The sequence below is a fragment of the Pseudophryne corroboree genome, chromosome 1 (assembly GCF_028390025.1).
Source record: "Pseudophryne corroboree isolate aPseCor3 chromosome 1, aPseCor3.hap2, whole genome shotgun sequence".
Classification (NCBI taxonomy): Eukaryota; Metazoa; Chordata; class Amphibia; order Anura; family Myobatrachidae; genus Pseudophryne; species Pseudophryne corroboree.
Window position 1 is genome coordinate 808,042,693 of NC_086444.1, and position 25,051 is coordinate 808,067,743.

Below are 25,051 nucleotides of genomic sequence, written 5' to 3' on the forward strand. Positions count from 1 at the left end.
CTTATCTCCCTTTACTCTCCCGCCTGTCCTCTTCACTCTGCTAATGCACGCAGTCTCTCCTGCCTTCTGATTACCCACTCCTACCTTCAAGATTTTTCACATGCTGCGCCCTTTCTCTGGAATTCTCTCCCTCTCCCCCTCAGACTCTCCACCTCTACAAAATTTTCAAACGGGCTCTCAAGACACACTTCTACACCAAACCCAGCCGTCTCATCCTAAGCCTTTTGTGGCCCACGCTCAATTTCTACCCCAACTTTGTCACCCCTGTCTGTGTGCCCCTCTCCTTTAGAATGTAAGCTCTCACGAGCAGGGTACTCTTCCCTCATGTACTTTTACGTCTCTTAACCTGTCATCTTTTCAATACTCCCTTTGATGGCACCAAATCCTTAGGTTTTCTGCCACCCTGATACTTATTTCAGTGCTGTTTACTAATGCAGCCATGTTTATATACCCTGTACTTGTCCTATATTTTATTGAACTGTAAGTCACTGTCTTCATGTTTTGCTTATTTGTTTACTTTGTAATTGGGTGCTGCGGCACCATATAAATAATGGATAATAATAATATGCATATATCAATATAAAAAAAAGGTATATGAACAGCAGTGCCGTGACTAGAGATTTTGGTGCCCTGTACCAGAAAGTTTATTGGTGCACCCCCATATTTTAAATAAGATGAGTGCGCACCACAGAAAGCAAGTGATCTCGTAGGGAAGGGGCATGACCAAACAATAGTATCCCCAATTCAAATTATACAGCAAAGTAGTGTTCATTATTCACATTACGCCCCTTTAGCAATGCCTCTTTCACTTTATACCCACATAGTTATGCCACTTACACATTACGCCAACACAGCACATACATTATAGCATTATGCAATTAGTGTTCCTTGACTTAGCTGTTGGTCTCCCTGAGTCCTGACTCTCTAGTCCGGCTCCCTGCCCAAACGCTGTGGCTCCTTAGTGCAGGATAATGGGAATGGCATTTTTCACAGTCTCAAGAGAGTCTGTGGGAGCCAGGAGGGGGCGGAGCACACGGTCGCGCAGCTGCAGTGCTGCCCGTTGTAATGTATCTAGCAATGCACCTGGCAGAGATGAAGCCGGGTGCACTACTACATATATTACAGCGGTCAGCTCTGCAGCTGGTGATGGTACGTAGGAGATCGTGGGTGGAGGCTGCTGGTTCTCCACCCACAGAGCATGTGCGCTGTGTGCTGAGCACCGCCTGCACCACCCTAGTTACGGCCCTGATGAACAGTACGTGTACAAAATATATAGTAAAATCGAATAAGAATAAATGTCACAGTTTGAAGCAGTATTAACATGAGTATAGATAATAAGGCGTGAGCTGTAGGAGGGACACTGATGAAGCAGAAATGTAGGGCCCAAGCGGATGGCCATTAGCTAGATCAGCAAGGGCATATCGACAGTTCTGCCACAATGACCAGACCTTTTCAAACTTCGAGGGAAGTTTTTCTCTTCCGATACATAAATCTCTCATGAGAGACAGTAATGTTAACTAACGCTATCCCGGAGATGAGAGAAGTGGGATCAGATGGCATCCAGCCACGAGCAATACAGACCCTGGCCAACTTTATAAGGTTATTCACATATAGACGTTCAGAGGCAGTGAGGGATTCCACCAGGCTGAGGCCAAAAGGAATTATCTATTCTTGATTAAAATACAATTGAAACTGTCCTAAAAATAAGTTTACTGCATTCAACTAAATCCAGAAGTTATATTAAAGTGTGCATAATGAATTGCTTCATTGAAAAACTAATTCACTCAATAGGAAATGCCAATATGCTAAATCATTAGCTGAGTATAGTGCATATGAGGCGTGTGCAAGAAGTTTACGGATACACAAAAAGTATTTTATTTACAAAAAAGTGAAAATTACACTTTTTCAAAGTATTCGCCAGCGGAGTCTATGCAAAATTGCATGGTGAAGCAGCTGGATTATTTCGAAGCAGATATGAAGGTCTCCACTGCAGCTTCCGGTGACTCAAAACAAATCCCACTTGTGCTTGATTTGTGGGAACACGAAGAAGTCACAGGGGGCCAGGTCTGGTCTGTACGGCAGATGACCGAGCTCCTGGATGCTTTCTTGGGCCAGAAAATCCACCACTTTCCTGGACTTGTGGGCAGGTGCATTGTCGTGATGGAGAAGGGTACCAAAAATGTGAGTTCTTTGACGGCGCCTGGTAATGTCTTCCAGCACTTGTGGCAGGTATTGTTTGGCGTACCAGTCCCCAGTGATAGTGCGATGCTGCATGAGTGGTACAGTAGCTACATGACAAGTCTTGGCCATAAACAAGCCACCTCTTGCACACCATCTGTGCCAACTGTTTGATCTCTGGGTCGAAAACTGTAGATTTGGGTTCATTGCCACTGATGATCTCCCAGACAGAGTTTAAGTGACCTCCCTCAAACCAGGACAGCATTGAGGCACCAAATTATCCGAGCCTCTTTCTGCCCTTGAATAAGCTGATGGGGCACCCAGCGTGCAGAAACCTTGCTCAGGACAAGCTTTTGATGGAGCATCAAGCGGATGGTGGTTGATGAAATGCCCATCTCCTTCTCTAACTGGCACACTGTCACCATGTTGTCCACCTCAACTATGGCCCGAATGGCAGCAACATTGTCCTCAGTGATGGTGGGCACAGGTCGTCCGCAGTACTCTTTTTGCCTTCCAGGGACCGTCTCCTGAACTGAAATACTGCAAACCACTCAAACACAGTTGTTTGGGACAGTCGTTTCTCTTCAGTGACCTCTGTTGAGCTCCATAATCAGTTTGTGAAGGAAGTGAACATGCTGAAGACTTTGCTGCTTATACGGTTTTGTGCCTTGGCATTTCAGAAAATCTTTAGTTTGAGTTTACAGTTGAAAACTAGACTGATTTGTGTCTACTCTACCTATGCATTGCACATCCAGAAACTTATTGCTCACAACTTGTATTGTAAATATCTTATTAAAAACATTTGAGTCCCTCCAGAGTCTGGGTGTACTTCTCCCTTAACCACGGTCAGTCATTCATGCATCCTGAAAGGAATATAAGATAAATATGGAATTTTGGCCAATCTTTTTTTATAATCCTTTGAATTATTCTGTCCCAATTCAGATGTTGGCGATGCATTGCTGGATATCACTTCAATGATATACTGCTGCTACAGTTCCTCTTCATTAGCTAGTCCATCCAGTATATTATGATTTTTATTTTTGTCATAAAGTACACTTGCCATGGCTCTGACTGAAGGAAAGAAAGATACAGCCGGATCCTGCTTTGGGTGTGAGCTTTCAGACTTCTGTGGATGGGATGTGTGATCTGATTACAGTGCATGCTCTGTTGTGCAGTGTGGTACTATGTAATTATTAGTCACGTTAAGGTCCGTACATATTAGACGATGTCGCTCTGTGAGCGACGTCTAATGTTTCCCCCTCCCGGCCGCCCGGTCGGCGGCCGACTGTACACACTGAGCGATATGACCGCTCATATCGCTCAGTGACGTCACGCCTCCGCCAGCCCTGCATGCAGGTCGTGGACGACAGTCCAGATCCTGCATGCATGCACTGACGACAGCGACTATCGTTGCCGACCCGTGGGACCGCGCATCGGTCGTCGCTGGCGGCATACACACTTGCCGATAAAATGAGCGACATCGCTCAGGGAGGGGGAAAATGAGCGACGCCGCTCATTTTATAGTTAAGTGTGTATGGGCCTTTACAGTAATACTTAGGATAAATAATGTGCTGTGGATTATTTATATTTACTTTATGGAAGACAAAGAAAGTATTATGTGAAGCCGGTAACCCTGACTGGTCATCATTTTATTGCAGATGTAAAGCTGTGGTTAGTTTGAGCCAGTGGCGTAAGTTCGCCCCAGTCGCCCGGAGGCATGATAAATGTTGGTGCCCCCCTACATACTGTATACACACACACCCTTCATATGTAGCTATCCGGCACTCATGTTGAACAGTAGTAGCGTGCTCAGGTGCCTTTCCCAATAGTAATATAGATACACATACAAAGTGGACGCACTCCAAGTCAGTCATCACAATAAAATAGACACCAGCATACCTTTATAGCACACCTACAGTACTCCCTCACCCGCCAGCGTGTCACAATGTAGATGCTTTGGCGCAGTGGTGTGCCGATATACAGTATATATATAAAAAACACACAAACGCCTCTTTCACTTAAACACACACCCGCCTCTCACTTACACTCACACCTCTTACTTACACACGCCTCCTTAGCTTAAACATACGCCTCTCACATACAGGCCTCTCACTTACACATGCTTCCTTCACTTAAACTCACACACACACGCCTCCATCATTTTAACTCACAAACATGCCTCTTTCACTCACACACACACACACACACACACACACACACACACACACACACACACACACGTCTCCCTTCCACGCACACACGCCTCTTTCACTTAAAAACACACACACAAACAAAAACAAATACATGCTTCCTTCACTTACACACACACACACACACACACACACACACACACACACACACACACACACACACACACACACACCAACAGTGCAGCTTGAGGCAAGTGCTGTCAGTGCCTACCTGCTGCTATCAGCCCAACGGAAGAACAGAGAGCATCGCTTGGCCAGCTCATCTGGAAGGGCCTGGCAGCAGCTGCGTTCTGGAGCTCCCCCTAACTGTAGCCACAGCCAGCTCTCTGTATATACTAGGAGGCAGCTTCCATGTCACTGACACATAGGGGTATATGCAATTGCGGTTGAATTCCCGAAATTGTCGAAAAACTGGACTTTTTCGCCAAAAAAAAAAAAAAATCGACAATGCAATTCAGTACTTTCCGTCAAAAAAACGGACTTTCGAAATTCGACATTTGTCAAATTCGACATTTCTTCAATGGTACAAATGCAGCAATTCGCCAAAAGTATATTCAATTGAAGTTTGGAAATTCGACAACAGTGCTTTTAGACAGTAAATTCGTCATTTTCAATTCGCCACACTTTGGTGGGGGAATCTAATAAAAAATTTTTAAAACATGTGTTTTTTGGTGTTTTTTTTTTTATTGGTAATAGCATATCTATATTAGAAGGGATTAGGTACTTGGTTTGTCTATTTTGGAGGCACAAGTATTATTTATATATTTTATTTATATATATATATATATATATATATATATATTTAAATGGAATGGTAAAATCCCGAAAAAAAATGGCGTGGGGTCCTCCCTCCAAAGCATAACCAGCCTCGGGCTCTTCGAGCCGGTCCTGGTTCTAAAAATCCGGGGGAAAAAATGACAGGGGATCCCCCGTATTTTTAAAACCAGCACCGGGCTCTGCGCCTGGTGCTGGTGCAAAAAATACGGGGGACAAAAAGAGTAGGGGTCCCCCGTATTTTTTACACCAGCATCGGGCTCCACTAGCTGGACAGATAATGCCACAGCCGGGGGTCACTTTTATACAGCGCCCTGCGTCCGTGGCATTAAATATGCAACTAGTCACCCCTGGCCGGGGTACCCTGGGGGAGTGGGGACCCCTTCAATCAAGGGGTCCCCCCCCAGCCACCCAAGGGCCAGGGGTGAAGCCCGAGGCTGTCTCCCCCCCCCCCCCCCCCATCCAAGGGCTGCGTATGGGGGGCTGATAGCCTTTGGAAAAATGAAAGAATATTGTTTTTTCCAGTAGGCATGTATGAAATAAAGTTTTACTTTCACGGTGTGTGTGTCCTGTTTTTATTTGGGTATTTTTTTTCCAGTAGAACTACAGGTACCAGCGGGCCCGTTTTTCTCCCGCATGCTGGTACTTGTGGTTCTCCAAGTACCAGCTTGCGGGGGAGGCTTGCTGGGACTTGTAGTACTACTGGAAAAACCAATATTCTTTCATTTTTCCAAAGGCTATCAGCCCCCAATCCGCAGCCCTTGGATGGGGGGGACAGCCTCGGGCTTCACCCCTGGCCCTTGGGTGGCTGGGGGGGGGACCCCTTGATTGAAGGGGTCCCCACTCCCCCAGGGAACCCCGGCCAGGGGTGACTAGTTGGATATTTAATGCCGCAGGGCGCTGTATAAAAGTGACCCCCGGCTGTGGCATTATCTGTCCAGCTAGTGGAGCCCGATGCTGGTGTAAAAAATACGGGGGATCCCTACTCTTTTTGTCCCCCGTATTTTTTGCACCAGGCGCAGAGCCTGTTGCTTGTTTTAAAAATACGGAGGATCCCATGACATTTTCCCCCCCCCGGATTTTTAGAACCAGGACCGGCTCGAAGAGCCCGAGGCTGGTTATGCTTTGGAGGGGGGACCCCAAGCAGTTTTTTTTCGTGTTTTTCCCCGTTTTTTAAAAATCGTAACAAAATCCGTCAAATCGGCCGTTTTTCGTCAGCGGGACTGTCGAATCCGTTTTTTATTGAATATGGTCAATTTCGGCACCCACTTGCTGAAATTAGACGGTCGAATTGTGTCGAATTAAAAAACGGCCGAAAAATTGCCGCGATTCGCCGCTAATTGCATATACCCCATAAGCTCCTAGCAGCGAACGATCTTCAGGGTCAGGCAGCGGGAGACAGTGGAGGAGATGTGCCCCCTTGAGGTCAGGAGCCCGGCGGCAGCCGACTCCACTGCCTCCCAGAGTTCCGCCCCTGGTTTGAGCACTGGAATTGCAAATAATTAACTTTGTTTAAAGCTTTGAATACTATTTATTTGCATTTAGATGTGTGCTGGGTTTGAGAACTGGCCATTCAATCAGGATCATCTTCAGTAACAACCTCCTGTCTTTGTTGCTAACATTTCAAGGAGCAGGCGGCACATACTGTACACTTACGATTGCGTAGTGCAGGATTCAGTGGAATATATGACAAAATTTATTGAATGATACAACTTTATGCAGTTTTTGTCAGCCTGCCTAATGCATAGCAGCTAAACTCCATTGCAGTTGTATTCTATTCTTTTTTAAAAAAATACTGTCATCATCCTTTTGGAGTGTTTATCAGCAGGTGTTTGTTTAGTACTTTTTTTTTTTTTTTTTTTGCTCTATACACAAGTCAGATGTTTTTTTTTTTTGAATATTTTTTATAATATTTAATTATAGCTGCAATATAATTTTGATGCCTTAATCATTTTTCGTTCAATGCAACAAGTGCATATAATTAAGTTATAATTACTTTATTCTTAATTACCATGTGACATATTTCTGGGCTGAATATACCGTAGGTCATGACCTTAAAGGGTCCTACACACTAGAAGACATGACCAATTTGAAAGTTGAACAATGTGGAAGATGAGCAATTTCCCTTGAACTTCCCAGAGCCCTGACAAACGAAATTGAGTGTACACATTATAAGCAATTTTTCAAACAATTTGAAAGACAAAAGATATCTTTGGAATTGGCACCTTTTTTACATATTTGCCTTTATTGCAGCAAAAAAGACCTGATGACAATGCCGCAATACAGGCATTGAAATGTTGTCTACACGCATGCCCTGCTGTTGTCCTTTATTCAAGCCGCTAGGAGTGCCGTACCTTTGTACTTTAGGGCGGGGGAAAAAAACAAAAAAACATATATATATATATATATATATATATATATACAGGTTGAGTATCCCTTATCCAAAATGCTTGGGACCAGAGGTATTTTGGATATGGGATTTTTCCGTAGTTTGGAATAATTGCATACCATAATGAGATATCATGGCGATAGGACCCAAGTCTAAGCACAGAATGCATTTATGTTACATATACACCTTATACACAGAGCCTAAAAGTCATTTTAGCCATTATTTTTTATAAGTTTGTGCATTAAACAAAGTGTGTCTACATTCACACAATTCATTTATGTTCCATATACACCTTATACACACAGTCTGAAGGTCATTTAATACAATCTTTTTAATAACTTTGTGTATTAAACAAAGTTTGTGTACATTGAGCCATCAAAAAACAAAGGTTTCATTATCTCACTCTCACTTAAAAATGTCCGTATTTCGGAATATTCCGTATTTCGGAATATTTGGATACGGGATACTCAACCTGTATATATATTTATTTTGAACCCATTTATAATTAATTTTTTATTACGTTGGTGGTACAGTGGAAATATAATTGGTGGCCAGGGGGTATAAAAAATTGAATTGGTGGGGCAGTGGACGGAGATGCTGAGCTCCTGTTAGCGGCTTAGCTAGAAAGCCGCTGGCGGGGAGGGAGCCGCTGGCAGGATGGAAGCTGTTGATGCGGAGGAAGCTGCTGCCTGGGATGGAGCCGCTGCCAGGGAGGTGGAGCAGTCTCACATTGTGAACATCGCACATCGCGGCTCCGTACACATATGCCGTGATGAGTAGTGTCGCAAGTGACATTACTCACATTGAGCGTGCAGCACCTCCGACCGCTGATGTGCAATCAACGAGCGCGGGTGCGCGCATCGTTGATTGCTAGGACCATACACACTAGACTATGTGAACAATATATTGTTCACAATCGTCTGTATCGGCCATATTGGTCAAAATAATAGTCTAATGTGTATGGCCCTTTAGTTTGTTTTTTCTTTTCTTTTAATGAATTGAATTGAAGACCTGAGTAAGATTACGTATATTGTTTTATACCTTTTCCTATTCCCGTTATGTATGTGTATACGGCCATTACATAAATATCTGTGCAGAGGAAAATAAATATGAGAATGTATCCGCTTTTGAAAAATGCACATTTTGTGTTGCAACAAGCACTGTGCTATTTCTAAACTCATGTGAACATTCCCAATAAGCAGAATCTTAATGATGTATAGTACTTAAATAATAACCGCACATGTTAGTGTCACAGTTGTTCACCCAAACTCAGAACTATTTCTTTTTGGCAGGCGGTCAGTTCTGGCACTAAGTGGTGGGTGTACTAAGCAGTGAGCCAGTGGAGAAGTTGCCCATGGCAACCAATCAGCATTTACGTAACATTTCTAATTTGCATACTATACAATTATACGGAGCAGCTAATTGGTTGCCATGGGCAACTTCTCCATTGGCTCACTTCTCCACTTTTATCATTGCTTAGTACATGTCCCTCTAAGATACAGAATTTAGGATTATTGGTGTTACATAAAGACTTACATTAACAGGTAGTAAGGTTGAAACTCCATCAGAGTGATTGTTACCTGAAACCCCCTCAGAGTGATTGTTACCTGAAACCCCCTCAGAGTGATTGTTACCAATTTAGCCTCATAGGAGAGGCATCCAGTCCATTTTCTCTTTTAGGTTTGCATTGTCCATTACCACCTGTGGTTAGGAATTCCACAGCCTAACCAACCAGAGAGGTTCCGATCCTTTATACAGAGGCATGGTGACATAATCTTCTATTCATAATTAATGACCGCTTGTCTTCTGTACGGTCCTTGAAATGCATTTTATAAAGCCCTAAATGAGCCTAGGTCCGGAGATGCATGGGTCTCGTCAACAAGCACTATGTGGACCCTGGAACGCAGGCAGCGGGATATGGCACTTAAAGCATTTCATTGTCATCACAAATACAGTTGTAAACACGGTGGTTAATCATCATGTTTACAGTTGTACATGCAGCACTTGTCGATCTCCTCCTGATGAGTGTATTCCAGGGTCTATATAGTGCTTGTCGGCAAGTCAACTACATACAGTAAGGATGGAAATAATCAGGCAGCTCTGTCCATGCTCTCGTCCAATTTGGATTTCAATGTGATCAGCATTATCAGCCTGGATTATGATCTGATCACTAAGCATTTGTCTTCCTACCACAGTCACTGTGTTAGTAAATATAATATAGATATAATGGATAGAGCTGCTTTGAAAAATAACCTCCTGGAAGCAAGAATTTTGCTCCATCTCACCTGCTGCTTCCACCTCAACAATAGTTCCAGAATTATCAGGCTACATTTACAGTGCTCACTATAAGCCTATATTTTAAGTAAGATTAGCTAACCAGTTTAATCCTATTGTTAACAATGTTTTAAGTAATTCAGTTATCTGAGCGATCTTTCAATTGACGTGTTTCCCCCCCTACAATTACAAATTTACTGACCCTGTGAGGGTATCCGGTCTCTAGGTCAGCCACACTTTGGTTGACCTAGACATTGTCGACCTCTATTTGTCGACATGGTCTCTAGGTCGACATGACAGAAGGTCGACATGAGTTTTTCACTTTTTTCTTTCTTTCATTCTTACAATTGATAATGGTACCCGGAGCGAGGCACCTTGCCCGAAGTATGGCGATCGAACACAGTGCACTAATTGGGGTTCCCAGTCACTCTAGGGAGATAACGACACAATTTAAAAAAAAAAAAATCTTATATCAACCTTCTGTTGTGTCGACCTACTTACTGTCGACCATTAGTGGTCGACCTAGACACTGTCGACCTAAGTGTGGTCAACCCTATGATCCACACCCCCCTATGAGGTAGCAAAAAAAAAAAAGGGCTAGGCTATGATCATAATAAGCAAGATTCAGTATTCTAATTGGCTTTTTTACTCGTAAGAAAGTTCCCATTCTTAGGGTTTTACTTGAATGAAGGGCAACTGCACTCTGAGATTAAAGTTTTCTATCTAGACCTGTACTACTTGTTGGTGATGTGGTCTGTACCCAGTGCAGTCTGTCCCACAAAGGGGCGAATTCAGTTAGATGCTAAATAGCAGTAATTTACCACGATTGCAGGTTTTGTGGCTTCTGCAACTTTTTTGTCGCAAAAACTGTCTTTTTTGCGGGTATGCACGCTCCTGCGATTAGCCTGTTCAATTTGAAATTCCTGAAAACTGGATTAGTGTGAAAATGATTGCTTGCAGTGAATAATGGGTAAATCTGCCTGTACCCCCCCCCCCCTTCCACAAAGAAAAAAGTCAAATTGCTGTTATATGAATTTTTTTTAAATAAAAAAAAAAAGGTAGAAAGCTACGGTTTATCATTAAAATAACAGATACATTTAAATTGGGGGTAACATGAAAATCGGTATAAGTATATATAGGGGTCATTTAACACCAATTTGAAAAAAGTTCCAAAAAACCCTGATTACTTCCACTTGCAAGCCTAAAAAGACTCGCCCCAGTCATAAAGCACCCCAATATTCCTGTCCCATACCCTGTACCACAATTTCCATCATTTTGCACTTTTTCACTCCAAAAATGACATGTTTTAAAACTTCTAAGTGCCTAATTAGTCATTCAGGGGGGTGTCCCATGGGTTCTGAACCACATCCTGACATTTGTAACTTTAAATAGGGATTTTCCCCAAGTTTATCACCTGCTTAGAAGTGGTGAAATTTGCGGTAAAATTACTGCAAATCCATGTTTGCGGACAATTGAATAGGCACGTTTTACGCTGTAAACTCCCCGTTCTGCAACAACAACTTTTCAGGGCTAATTGACTTCGGCTCATAGCCTGGTGAGTGCAGCTAGTACAGTGGTCTGCCATCGGCAAAGACGTTCAATGACCTAATATGATAAAAACAAAAGCAAAGACCTTTACACTTGTAGAAATGGAATATGACACAGCTGTCATAATGTCATTTCTGAACTGGTTTGTGATATAACCACCTTCTTCTGATCTGTTTGACTCATTTTACATTAGATTGGGTCATTGGAATCTGTAATTAAATTACTCCCCTTGAAATTACGATAGAGAATAATTGCGTTTTTAGTAAGACACTAAAGGGGGGTACACACGGAGAGATCCATGCTTAAAATCATAGCAATCTGACTAGATTGGTTAGATTTTAAGAACAGATCACTCGTGTGTAGCCCACTCAGCGATAGCGATGCGCGGCCCCGCACATCGCTACCGCTGGTGCTAGATTGAGCCTGCATGCAGGCCAATCTAGCACGTCGCTCATTTCACCCGCTGGGTGAAATTAGCGGCTCCCCGTCCTCCCCCGCATCGCTCAGCACAGATCGCGCTGTGCTGAGCGGCGGGAGAGATGTGTGCTGAGCGGTTCGCTCAGCACACATCTCTCCCGTGTATATGACCCTTAAGAGGGGAATTCAATTTGCTGCAGTAAATTACTTTGGCTAATTGATCCCAAGGGGCTAATTATATTGCCCCTGATAGCTGGCATTATCAAGGATTTTGTTTCACCTGGGAACAGGATTTTTTTTGTGCATTGCAAAGGGTGGCTAATTGAATTACCCAAAGAAAGAAAATTGCGCTAAAAAAATTTGACTTCACCACATGAAAATTTATCAGAAACCATTGAATTCTGCCCCTTAATAAAGTAAATTATTAGGTATATGCCATAGGTGTGTAATTTTTAAACCACAAAGAAGAAATGTACAACTGTGTATGTCTTTTAAAGTATTGTTTGGTGCTTTTAAATACACACAATGCCTCGATTAACACTTTTTTCCACCTGTACCCTCTGTCCTTTTCAGGATCGTAACAATGCCCGACAAATTCATGAGGCAGCTAGTCTGCCATTTTATGAAGTGTTTGTGGATGCTCCTTTGTATGTTTGTGAGCAGCGAGATGTCAAAGGACTATATAAAATGGCAAGAGCTGGGGAAATCAAAGGTAAGCCTTCATCTGGAAGTCCTTCTCCAGCTTTCTCTACAAGGTACAGGATGTGTTTATTTAAATGGCTGACTTTACTGGACATTTTTGAACCAGACTTTTTCTTGTTTTTAAATAAAAGATTATGCTATCCTATACAAAATAGAAAAAAATAATAATTTTAAGTTCATTTAACTCTAACAAATGTAATTTGTTTTTAGACTTTCTAAACACAGAAAAAAGAAATTGAATGTTTTTCAGCTTACATACAGTAGTTATTTCTGGTGATCTCTCTTATGCTACACTGGGTGATGTATCACGTGTTGTTCAATAGTGGAGATATCTCAGTAGATACCATTATTTACTGTACATAGAGGAACTATTATTATTATTATTATTATTGCATTTTATTTATAAGGCGTCTCAAGTGTTTTGCAGCGCCATACATACGGCAGACATTAGAACATTACAGGGTACACAGAACTTAACATTACAGTAACTGAAACTAAAAACCGATCACAGGTAACTATTAGCACCACAGTTCTCAGTACACACTACAGCAGAGATGTAAGGACGCAAAGGAGTAATCGGCATACTACTAGGGGCGGGCAGCCATTGGAAGAGATGAGTGGTTTAGAGCGAGAGGTGATGCGGGTATAGACTGTCGCTAAGTAGGAGAGAGCTGTAATTGAAGTGTAAGAGAAGAGGGCTGTGAGAACAGGAGGGAAGAGGGCCCTTCTCCAAGGAGCTTACAATCTAGGGGAATGAGGTACAAGGGCCAAGCCTTTTTTTATTTTTTTATTTTGTCAATTTTAAATAGTTCATTTAGTCTTCCATTTGTAGAAGGTAGATTACTATTAAACTCTGTATTGCAATTGTTTGTTGTTTGTATTCATCTTAGGTGTTAAATGATATATCCAAGTCCACCTTAACTACCATACTTGGCAATCTGTAATTGTAGAGAAGCGCAATAACAAAAACATGTTTGAGGCCAAATATACTAGTAGAATCACTTGAACTACTAATGAAAGAAACACTTTGATTGTCAAGAAAATGTTACTAGCAGCTTTTCTATATGAATATTTGTAACCTGCAGAAGACCGATCTAGAGCTGAGGTTAGGAGCCCCTCCTTTCCGAAGCAGTACTGACAAAGTTACTATAGTTGGCAGGTATTACTGTAGTAACTAATCTATTACAGTGCTCAGGATACACACAAAGCGCAATGTAACTTTACCATATCTCCATCTTGCATTAGATCCTGGGGACATAATGCTGTCCATCACTGAAATAGTTCTGTATAATAAACTAAATTTGATCAGGTGCTCATGATACATGGAATAATTTTGTTGCTTACTCTCTTCACTGTTCACTTAAACCTGCGGCATTAAAGGGACGATCAGTTACTGGTTAGGAACTATCACAGTGTCTTCCTTCTCTCACTCCAGTCCTCTTCTCTATTGTGTCCTGAATGGTTGCTCAGCATAACAATTGCAAATGAAGGGGAGCTGGGATGAACTTTGCGACTGTGACTATGCCGCAACTAACTCATGCCTTTGCAAGCGTTGGTCATAAGCGTATTATGGATTTACATTGCCTTTTTAGGTTTTACTGGGATTGATGCTGAATATGAGAAGCCTGAGGCACCAGAGTTAGTCTTAAAAACGGATTCTTGTGATGTAAACGACTGCATTCAACAAGTTGTTGAGCTTTTGCAGGAAATGGTAAGTAAGTGGGTTGGAAAATAATCACTAATTAGTAAGGATGTCTAGTAATAGATTTAAAAGGGCACTTTATCAGTCACTCTCTTGTACCCCATTTATAATATAATATTTTGCTAATTATTTTCTTGTCGGGGGAAAAATAGGCATATACAGTGTTAAAGTTTATATATGCAGTTGTGTGATTGCAATTCACTTGAGATGATGATCTTGGGTCCCACATCTTCCACCCCCACGCTGGTTTTCTCATCCATTTCTTTATACTTGTCAGGATGCTACAAAACGGTTATCAATTAGTGATCTTATTACTTTTTTTATTTTTCTTCTCCTTTTTAAAGGATTAGAAAAAAAATTGTATTTTATTTCATTTAATCTTCTAAGTCTAATAAATAACATCAATTTTTTTTTTCTTTACCCGTTTAAACCACTATAACTAAATGACAAATTGGGGCGATATTCAAATATTAGCCCTGCAGGCAGCCACTAGATGGCACCCAAACTGAGCTATTCAATTGTAGCTCCGTTCAGACGCAATGGCTGCTGGCATCTGCATTTCAGCTTGCACCCCCCCAGGGGTGGCGAGCTGAAATGCGTGAAAAGTGACTTGTTTGGGCGCCCAAAACGGCATTTTTTGTGATTGCGCCCAGCATTTTGGTAGGGTTTAGCCGCTTTACGCAGCTAAACCCGACCTCTATGGGCGTGATAAAGTGACTCATTTGAATATCACCCCCGCGATCTCCCGTCACTTTACAGTAGTTCAGACGTGATAATCAATTGAATTCCATCCATTGTGTTACATAAAATATCTATTAATACATTTCATGTAAGTACATGTTAAAGTGCTTTGAGATAAAAGCCTGATTCAGCTGTAAAAACAAATACAAAAAAAAAAAAAGAGTAATTTGCACCTTGGCAAAACCATGTTGCACTGCAGGTGGGGTTGATTTAAAAAGTGCAGAGCGGATTAGAGTTGGGAAGTAGTAAATCTTAGCTTATTGCTAAATATCCGTATCAGTGTAAACAGAAAGCTGAGACTGAGCAGTAGGGTAGACCCCATTATGTTCTGACTAAACAACTCCACTTTTGTCAGTATGTGGAAACTTACATAAAAGATCAATGTATGGAAACTTACAGGTTGGATCAAGGTAGTTAATGATCAACTTTCGCAATACTTTAGTGTTTTAATATATACACAAAAAGAAAACCGTTATCACTGAAACGTCACTTTTGGGATTGATAAAAGCACTTTTTTATTTTTTTTTAATTCCTGTTTTGTCCTGTGGGAGAGACAGAGTCTCTTATCTAAATTAAGACACCACAGTTGAACCTATGATCTAATAGAATGTAGGCCCCCATAGATCAGCTGCGTATTGACGCAATTTCATGATCCCTCGACTGTCAGAGAATCGGGAATATTAAGTATGTTTAAATATATCGGTATCCTGACTGAAAATGGTCTTGCTCGGTAAGTTGGGGATATTTAAAGTGAAGAGTTTCCACTGATTCCCTGACAGATCGCTGATCATCAATGATCGGGGAAACTGGTTTCTGATGTATGAGGGCCTTAAGCCATCCTATGTTGTCAGTTACACCATTGAGGAAATTTACCATGCTCTCTCCCATCATGTTCAATATTTATTTTATCTGTCTTTATTGATGTGATATGACCAGCTAGTATAGCAACCTTTACAGTATTTATGCAGCAAACTGAAAAAAAGACATTAAACTGAACTAAAGGGAAAAAAAGTTCAATCATGTATTTCGGAATCAGATGTTGAAACAGGTACTTTATATAGACAATTCACAAAATGCAGATGTGCGCACCCCGGGGTAGTACGGGATAAGTATTTGAATGTTAATTTTGTATGAAATCGTCAGATATTCAAATATTAAGATCCTTCCTTGAAGATCAGAACAGAGTTCCTCTTCATTCCTGTATATCAGCACAATGGGAGGGTATTACGCGGTTGCTCTCCTCTTCCTGGTGCCAGGTGATGTAATTACTAGATTCAGTTCCTGGCGCCACACATTTCAGATTTATAATCCACTATAATCCGTTACTGTAATGTAAATAAATAACATAGTGGTAACGTTTTGCACAATGTGGATGGTTTTACAGCGGGCAAAATGATTCTACAATCCAGGTATAATTCTCGGACTGAGAAGGTTTTGCCCGCTGTAAAACCATCCACATTGTGCAAAACGTTACCAATATGTTATTTATTTACATTACAGTAACGGATTATAGTGGATTATAAATCTGAAATGTGTGGTGCCAGGAACTGAATCTAGTAATTACATCACCTGGCACCAGGAAGAGGAGAGCAACAGCGTAATACCCTCCCATTGTGCTGATATACAGGAATGAAGAGGAACTCTGTTCTGATCTTCAAGGAAGGATCTTAATATTTGAATATCTGACTATTTCATGCAAAATTAACATTCAAATACTTATCCCGTACTACCCCGGGGTGCGCACATCTGCATTTTGTGAATTGTCTAACGTTTCTTTGGGAGTGGGGGTGACCACTTCAGCGGACGGTGCAGCACTACTGGTTTGGAGCGCTGGTTTGAAAAACTTTTCTTCATTAAGGTACTTTATATAATTGTGCCTTTTCTATTAACTCCTCATTAATAGTTCAATGCAGCATTTGCGAATTATGAAGAAATGACTTGTATGAGATTTGCGATCATTTCTAACTTCTGCACATTTGCATTTTCCAGAAATGGGATTACCATTAGTTGATCAGCAGAAAGTTAAACTAGTGATATTTTTCATGGGCTCACATTTTGTAGTCTATACAAGGACTTGGCAAATCTTACTTTGTAAGCTTTAATGTTGATATGTAGGGCCATAAAGCTTCCTCTGCTGCAAATAATTGATGAACCATAAAAGTGTCAGCTAAATTTTGTTGCACCTCATCACCAGATGGCTAATAAAGGCAATAACAATCCGATTCAGTTCTGTTTAACCTTATTTTTCTTATACATCTGTGTAGTAACTGCTGTTCTTTTCTTCTTCAACAAAAGCTTTATATTAAACATGTAAAATGTTGACAAAATTGGCTTTCAAAGCACTTTTGAAGTTTTACTTGCACCTCTGAGAAAAAAACAAAACATATGTGAATGCTGTGAGGTAAATTTGCAAACCTACATACATATTTTCTTTCCTTTTCATTTCTTACCTTTTTTTTCTTTTATTTAACATATATTTTTGTATTTCATACTCAACAAATATTTTTCAAATACTTGTGTGTTTCTTGAACCTTGTATTTTATTTCATGGATGGTGACTTTGTTAAATTTGCTAACATTGTCTATTTTTGAGGAGGGTTAGTGTCAGACTGCGAGTAAGGAGGGGTAAGGTGCCCACACACTAGAACGACTGATCCGACACTTATTGGACTATTTATCAATGGATACATGTGATGTACCAAGACACAAACTATTTGGTCAACATCGATCGATATGACACCATATCTTCCCTGCAGGAGGGAAGATCAGAGGATGAGTCTAAAGGGCCCCATACACTACAACGATATGTCTGAGGCTGAAGTCTGACGATTTCCCTTAAACTCTCCCGGGAGCTTCCCGGGAGTGGTTCCATACGATTTGGTACATTTCTCTTACGTCCTAGAGGATGCTGGGGACTCCAAAAGGACCATGGGGCATAGACGGATCCGCAGTAGCTAAAGACTAAAACTGGGTGTGAACTGGCTCCTCCCTCTATGCCCCTCCTCCAGACCTCAGTTAGACTTTGTGCCCAGGAGTGAATGGACACACACGGGGGGAGCTCTACTGAGTTTCTCTAAAAGACTTTGTTAGGTTTTTTATTTTCAGGTAGACCTGCTGGCTACAGGCTCCCTGCAGCGTGGGAGTGAGGGGAGAGAAGCAGGACCTACTTCTTCTTAGTTTAAGGACTGTGCTTCTCAGGCTACTGGACACCATTAGCTCCAGAGGGTTCGATCACTTGGTTCGCCTAGCTGCTTGTTCCCGGAGCCGCGCCGTCATCCCCCTCACAGAAGCCAGAAGAAAGAAGCATGGTGAGTATGTGAAGAACAGAAGACTTCAGACGGCAGATGACTTCAGTAACGGAGGTACAGCGGCCGCGCTGCACTCCATGCTCCCACACACCAACGGCACTCACAGGTTGCAGGGCGCTGGGGGGGGGGGGGGGAGCGCCCTGGGCAGCAGGTTACTGATTTCTTGAATAGGCTGGCATTGAAAGCATTTTCGGTGCCTGGGCACCATGTCCTGTACCCCCGCCAGCAAGTTGCTGCGCGCCATTGATCCCCTGCCGCCGGCTTACACGGGTGCAGGGCGCTGGGGGGGGGGGGGGGGAGGAGGAGGAGAGCGCCCTGGTCAGCAAGTTACGGCTTAAAAGGGCAGACGTGTATTACATTGCGGTGCCGGGGCTCCGTGTCCCAGACCCCCGCCAGCATATTGCTGCGCGCCATTTTCTCCCGCGCCGCTGGCTTCCATGTGTGCAGGGCTCGGGGGGGGGGGGGCGCCCTGGGCAGCATATATATGTACTGTTATGAGAGGCTGAGTTTTATACAGTAATTAGGCACTTTATAAGAAACCCCCACTGACATTATTTTATGACGGGCTTAAGCGCGCCAGGAAGGGGCGGCGCTTAGCTCCACAACTGATTCAGCGCCATTTTACTACATGTCCCCGCCAAGGCTATATGTACAGCAAACGAGGGGGGGCACAGTGTTTAGTGCTATATGGAAAAGAATATAGCACTATTTTCCATAAGGGGCGTATAATCTTTGTTGTGGTGCATGTATATTTGAGTTTTCCTGTCAGTTTACCCACTATAGTTTGTAGTCGACATATGTCGACGTGTGAGGGCTCTGTCACAAGCACCTGTGGGGAGCACTGTCGGCATCGCCGACGCCTGTTGGTACTTGATTCAGAAGATGCACTATCAGTGGGTCGGTAGTTTTATACTTGTAAATAGTAAACACGAGATGGGTGACACAATCGTATGTGGGTGCCCTGTCGGCATCAACGGTAATTACTGGGTAAAAATTAACATAACGGCATTATAATTGTATATGTTTTTATAGGTATATGTGGGGGGAGTCTTATTGAATTTATAGATGTATACTTCCCTCAGATCACTCGGGGTTCCGAGAATGTTATTTTTTTGCCTGCTTACTATTCCCTGCTGTCGACGACTACTACATTTTCTGTCGACCTTAACTTTCCTGTTAGATCCACTATTGGAGCATGTCAGTACATGGTCATACACATTCAGAACACATTACTGTCCCTAGGGACCTGGCGGGTCTGGACAATCCACTTATGTATATGTTTATATATATATATATATATATATATATATATATATATATATATAGTTACGATATGTGTATTCATGAATGCTGAAGTAATAGTATTTCTTCTCATGTGCTGGTCGCTCTGTTGATTAAGCTCCAGATCGGCAGTAACGAGTTGGTCTTTGATCCTCTCAAGGGGTCTGAATGTTTATTCTCTTCCCGACGCGGAGAGCATACTGTGTCAGTCAACTCCTGGTCGATGCGGAGCCCGGTTGCAAAGGATCTTACACAGGAAGTAAGTGATATTTTATTTTCTCTAACGTCCTAAGTGGATGCTGGGGACTCCGTCAGGACCATGGGGATAGCGGCTCCGCAGGAGACAGGGCACAAAAATAAAGCTTTAGGATTAGGTGGTGTGTACTGGCTCCTCCCCCTATGACCCTCCTCCAAGCCTCAGTTAGGTTTTTGTGCCCGTCCGAGCAGGGTGCAATCTAGGTGGCTCTCCTAAAGAGCTGCTTAGAAAAAGTTTTTTAGGTTTTTTATTTTCAGTGAGTCCTGCTGGCAACAGGCTCACTGCATCGAGGGACTTAGGGGAGAGAATTTCAACTCACCTGCGTGCAGGATGGATTGGATTCTTAGGCTACTGGACACCATTAGCTCCAGAGGGAGTCGGAACACTGGTCTCACCCTGGGGTTCGTCCCGGAGCCGCGCCGCCGACCCCACTTACAGATGCTGAAGATTGAAGGTCCGGAAACAGGCGGCAGAAGGCTCTTCAGTCTTCATGAAGGTAGCGCACAGCACTGCAGCTGTGCGCCATTGTTGTCACACACTTCACACCAAGCGGTCACGGAGGGTGCAGGGCGCTGCTGGGGGCGCCCTGGGCAGCAATATTTTAATACCTTATGGCAAAAGAATACATCACATATAGCCATTGAGGCTATATGTATGTATTTAACCCATGCCAGTTATCTAAAACTACGGGAGGAAAGCCCGCCGAAATAAGGGGCGGGGCTTATTCTCCTCAGCACACAGCGCCATTTTCCTGCTCAGCTCCGCTGTGAGGAAGGCTCCCAGGACTCTCCCCTGCACTGCACTACAGAAACAGGGTAAAACAGAGAGGGGGGGCATTTTTTGGCGATATATTGGATATATTTAAGCTGCTATAAGGAACAACACTTATATAAGGTTGTTCCCATATATATTATAGCGCTTGGGTGTGTGCTGGCAAACTCTCCCTCTGTCTCCCCAAAGGGCTAGTGGGGTCCTGTCTTCGATAAGAGCATTCCCTGTGTGTCTGCTGTGTGTCGGTACGTGTGTGTCGACATGTATGAGGACGATGTTGGCGTGGAGGCAGAGCAATTGCCGATAATGGTGATGTCACCCCCCAGGGAGTCGACACCGGAATGGATGGCTTTGTTTATGGAATTACGTGATAATGTCAGCACATTACAAAAATCAGTTGACGACATGAGACGGCCGGCAAACCAGTTAGTACCTGCCCAGGCGTCTCAGACACCGTCAGGGGCTGTAAAGCGCCCTTTACCTCAGTCGGTCGACACAGACCCAGACACAGACACTGAATCTAGTGTCGACGGTGATGAAACAAACGTATTTTCAAGTAGGGCCACACGTTATATGATCACGGCAATGAAGGAGGCTTTGCATATCTCTGATACTGCAAGTACCACAAAAAAGGGTATTATGTGGGGGGTGAAAAAACTACCTGTAGTTTTTCCTGAATCAGAGGAATTAAATGATGTATGTGATGAAGCGTGGGTTAACCCAGATAGAAAAATGCTAATTTCAAAAAAGTTATTAGCATTATACCCTTTCCCGCCAGAGGTTAGGGCGCGCTGGGAAACACCCCCTAGGGTGGATAAGGTGCTCACACGCTTATCAAAACAAGTGGCGTTACCGTCTCCTGATACGGCCGCCCTCAGGGATCCAGCGGATAGGAGACTGGAAACTACCCTAAAAAGTATATACACACATACTGGTGTTATACTGCGACCAGCCATCGCCTCAGCCTGGATGTGCAGTGCTGGGGTCGTCTGGTTGGATTCCCTGACTGAAAATATTGATACCCTAGATAGGGACAGTATTTTATTGACTATAGAGCAATTAAAGGATGCTTTCCTTTATATGCGAGATGCGCAGAGAGATATTTGCACTCTGGCATCGAGAGTAAATGCGATGTCCATATCTGCCAGAAGGAGTTTATGGACGCGACAGTGGTCAGGTGATGCGGATTCCAAACGACATATGGAAGTATTGCCGTATAAAGGGGAGGAATTATTTGGCGTCGGTCTATCGGATCTGGTGGCCACGGCAACTGCCGGAAAATCCACTTTTTTACCTCAGACCCCCTCCCAACAGAAAAAGACACCGTCTTTTCAGCCGCAGTCCTTTCGGTCCTATAAGAACAAGCGGACAAAAGGACAGTCATATCTGCCTCGGGGCAGAGGAAGGGGTAAGAGAGGGCAGCAAGCAGCCCCTGCCCAGGAACAGAAGCCCTCCCAGGGTTCTGCAAAGCCCTCAGCATGACGCTGGGGCCTTACAAGCGGACTCAGGAGCGGTGGGGGGTCGACTCAAGAATTTCAGCGCACAGTGGGCTTGCTCACAGGTGGACCCCTGGATTCTGCAGGTAGTATCTCAGGGTTACAGGTTGGAATTCGAGAAGTCTCCCCCTCGCCGGTTCCTAAAATCTGCTTTGCCAACGTCTCCCTCAGACAGGGCGACGGTATTGGAAGCCATTCACAAGCTGTTTTCTCAGCAGGTGATAGTCAAGGTACCCCTCCTACAACAGGGAAAGGGGTATTACTCCACGCTATTTGTGGTACCGAAGCCGGACGGCTCGGTAAGACCTATTCTAAATCTGAAATCTTTGAACCTGTACATACAAAAATTCAAGTTCAAGATGGAGTCACTCAGAGCAGTGATAGCGAATCTGGAAGAAGGGGACTTTATGGTATCCCTGGACATAAAGGATGCTTACCTGCATGTCCCAATTTGCCCTTCACATCAAGGGTACCTCAGGTTCGTGGTGCAAAACTGTCATTATCCGTTTCAGACGCTGCCGTTTGGATTGTCCACGGCACCTCGGGTCTTTACCAAGGTAATGGCCGAAATGATGATCCTTCTACGAAGAAGAGGCGTATTAATTATCCCTTACTTGGACGATCTCCTGATAAGGGCAAGGTCCAGAGAACAGCTGGAAGACGGAGTAGCACTAACCCAACTAGTGCTGCAACAACACGGGTGGATTCTGAATTTTCCAAAATCTCAGTTGACCCCGACGACACGTCTGCTGTTCCTGGGAATGATTCTGGACACGGTTCAGAAAAAGGTGTTTCTTCCGGAGGAGAAAGCCAGGGAGTTATCCGAACTTGTCAGGAACCTCCTAAAACCAGGGACAGTGTCTGTGCATCAATGCACAAGAGTCCTGGGAAAGATGGTGGCTTCTTACGAAGCGATTCCATTCGGCAGATTCCACGCACGAACTTTTCAGTGGGATCTGCTGGACAAATGGTCCGGATCGCATCTGCAGATGCATCAGCGGATAACCTTATCGCCACGGACAAGGGTGTCTCTTCTGTGGTGGTTGCAGAGTGCTCATCTGTTAGAGGGCCGCAGATTCGGCATACAGGACTTGGTCCTGGTGACCACGGATGCCAGTCTGAGAGGCTGGGGAGCGGTCACACAGGGAAGAAACTTCCAGGGAGTATGGTCAAGCCTGGAGATGTCTCTTCACATAAATATACTGGAGCTAAGAGCGATTTACAATGCTCTAAGTCTGGCAAAACACCTGCTTCAGGGTCAGCCGGTGTTGATCCAGTCGGACAACATCACGGAAGTCGCCCACGTAAACAGACAGGGCGGCACAAGAAGCAGGACAGCAATGGCAGAAGCTGCAAGGATTTTTCGCTGGGCGGAAGATCATGTGATAGCACTGTCAGCAGTATTCATTCCGGGAGTGGACAACTGGGAAGCAGACTTCCTCAGCAGACACGATCTACATCCGGGAGAGTGGGGACTTCATCCAGAAGTCTTCCACATGATTGTGAACCGTTGGGAAAAACCAATGGTGGATATGATGGCGTCCCGCCTCAACAAAAAACGGGACAGGTATTGCGCCAGGTCAAGAGACCCTCAGGCAATAGCTGTGGACGCTCTGGTAACACCGTGGGTGTTCCAGTCAGTGTATGTGTTCCCTCCTCTGCCTCTCATACCAAAAGTACTGAGAATTATACGGCAAAAGGGAGTAAGAACGATACTAGTGGCTCCGGATTGGCCAAGAAGAACTTGGTACCCGGAACTTCAAGAGATGCTCACGGAGGATCCGTGGCCTCTACCTCTAAGACGGGACCTGCTTCAGCAGGGACCGTGTCTATTCCAAGACTTACCGCGGCTGCGTTTGACGGCATGGCGGTTGAACGCCGGATCCTAAGGGAAAAAGGCATTCCGGAAGAGGTCATTCCTACACTGGTAAAAGCCAGGAAGGAGGTGACTGCACAACATTATCACCGCATTTGGAGAAAATATGTTGCGTGGTGTGAGGCCAGGAAGGCCCCCACGGAGGAATTTCAACTGGGTCGATTCCTACATTTCCTGCAAACAGGATTGTCTATGGGCCTCAAATTGGGGTCCATTAAGGTTCAAATTTCGGCCCTGTCGATTTTCTTCCTGAAAGAATTGGCTTCAGTTCCTGAAGTCCAGACTTTTGTAAAAGGAGTACTACATATACAGCCCCCGGTTGTGCCCCCAGTGGCACCGTGGGATCTTAATGTAGTCTTGGATTTTCTCAAATCCCATTGGTTTGAGCCGCTCAAATCGGTGGAGTTGAAGTATCTTACATGGAAAGTAACCATGCTGCTGGCCCTGGCTTCAGCCAGGAGAGTATCAGAATTGGCGGCTTTATCATATAAGAGCCCATATCTGATTTTCCATACGGACAGGGCAGAACTGCGGACGCGTCCTCATTTTCTGCCTAAGGTGGTGTCAGCGTTTCACCTGAACCAGCCTATTGTGGTGCCTGCGGCTACTAACGATTTGGAGGATTCCAAGTTGTTGGACGTGGTCCGGGCATTGAAAATATATATTTCAAGAACGGCGGGAGTCAGAAAGTCTGACTTACTGTTTATATTGTATGCACCCAACAAGATGGGTGCTCCTGCTTCTAAGCAGACGATTGCTCGTTGGATTTGTAGCACAATTCAACTTGTACATTCTGTGGCAGGCTTGCCACAACCTAAATCTGTCAAGGCCCATTCCACAAGGAAAGTGGGCTCATCCTGGGCGGCTGCCCGGGGGGTCTCGGCATTACAACTCTGCCGAGCTGCTACTTGGTCAGGGGCAAACACGTTTGCAAAATTCTACAAATTTGATACCCTGGCTGAGGAGGACCTTGAGTTCTCTCATTCGGTGCTGCAGAGTCATCCGCACTCTCCCGCCCGTTTGGGAGCTTTGGTATAATCCCCATGGTCCTGACGGAGTCCCCAGCATCCACTTAGGACGTTAGAGAAAATAAGAATTTACTTACCGATAATTCTATTTCTCGTAGTCC

At 43.8% G+C, this 25,051-nt stretch overlaps 1 protein-coding gene across 2 annotated transcripts in view; it reads left to right on the forward strand.

Moving 5' to 3' along the window:
* Positions 1 to 25,051, forward strand: part of PAPSS1 (3'-phosphoadenosine 5'-phosphosulfate synthase 1) — a 366,081-nt gene that overhangs the window by 106,761 nt on the left and 234,269 nt on the right. For both annotated transcript variants that reach the window (XR_010176283.1, XM_063919199.1), the window contains exons 4-5: positions 12,364 to 12,502; positions 14,085 to 14,203. Coding sequence is in view for 1 of the 2 variants with exons in the window: in XM_063919199.1 (XP_063775269.1) it covers positions 12,364 to 12,502; positions 14,085 to 14,203 (258 nt within the window). In the remaining variant the exon portion in view is untranslated. The remainder of the gene's footprint in view (positions 1 to 12,363; positions 12,503 to 14,084; positions 14,204 to 25,051) is intronic.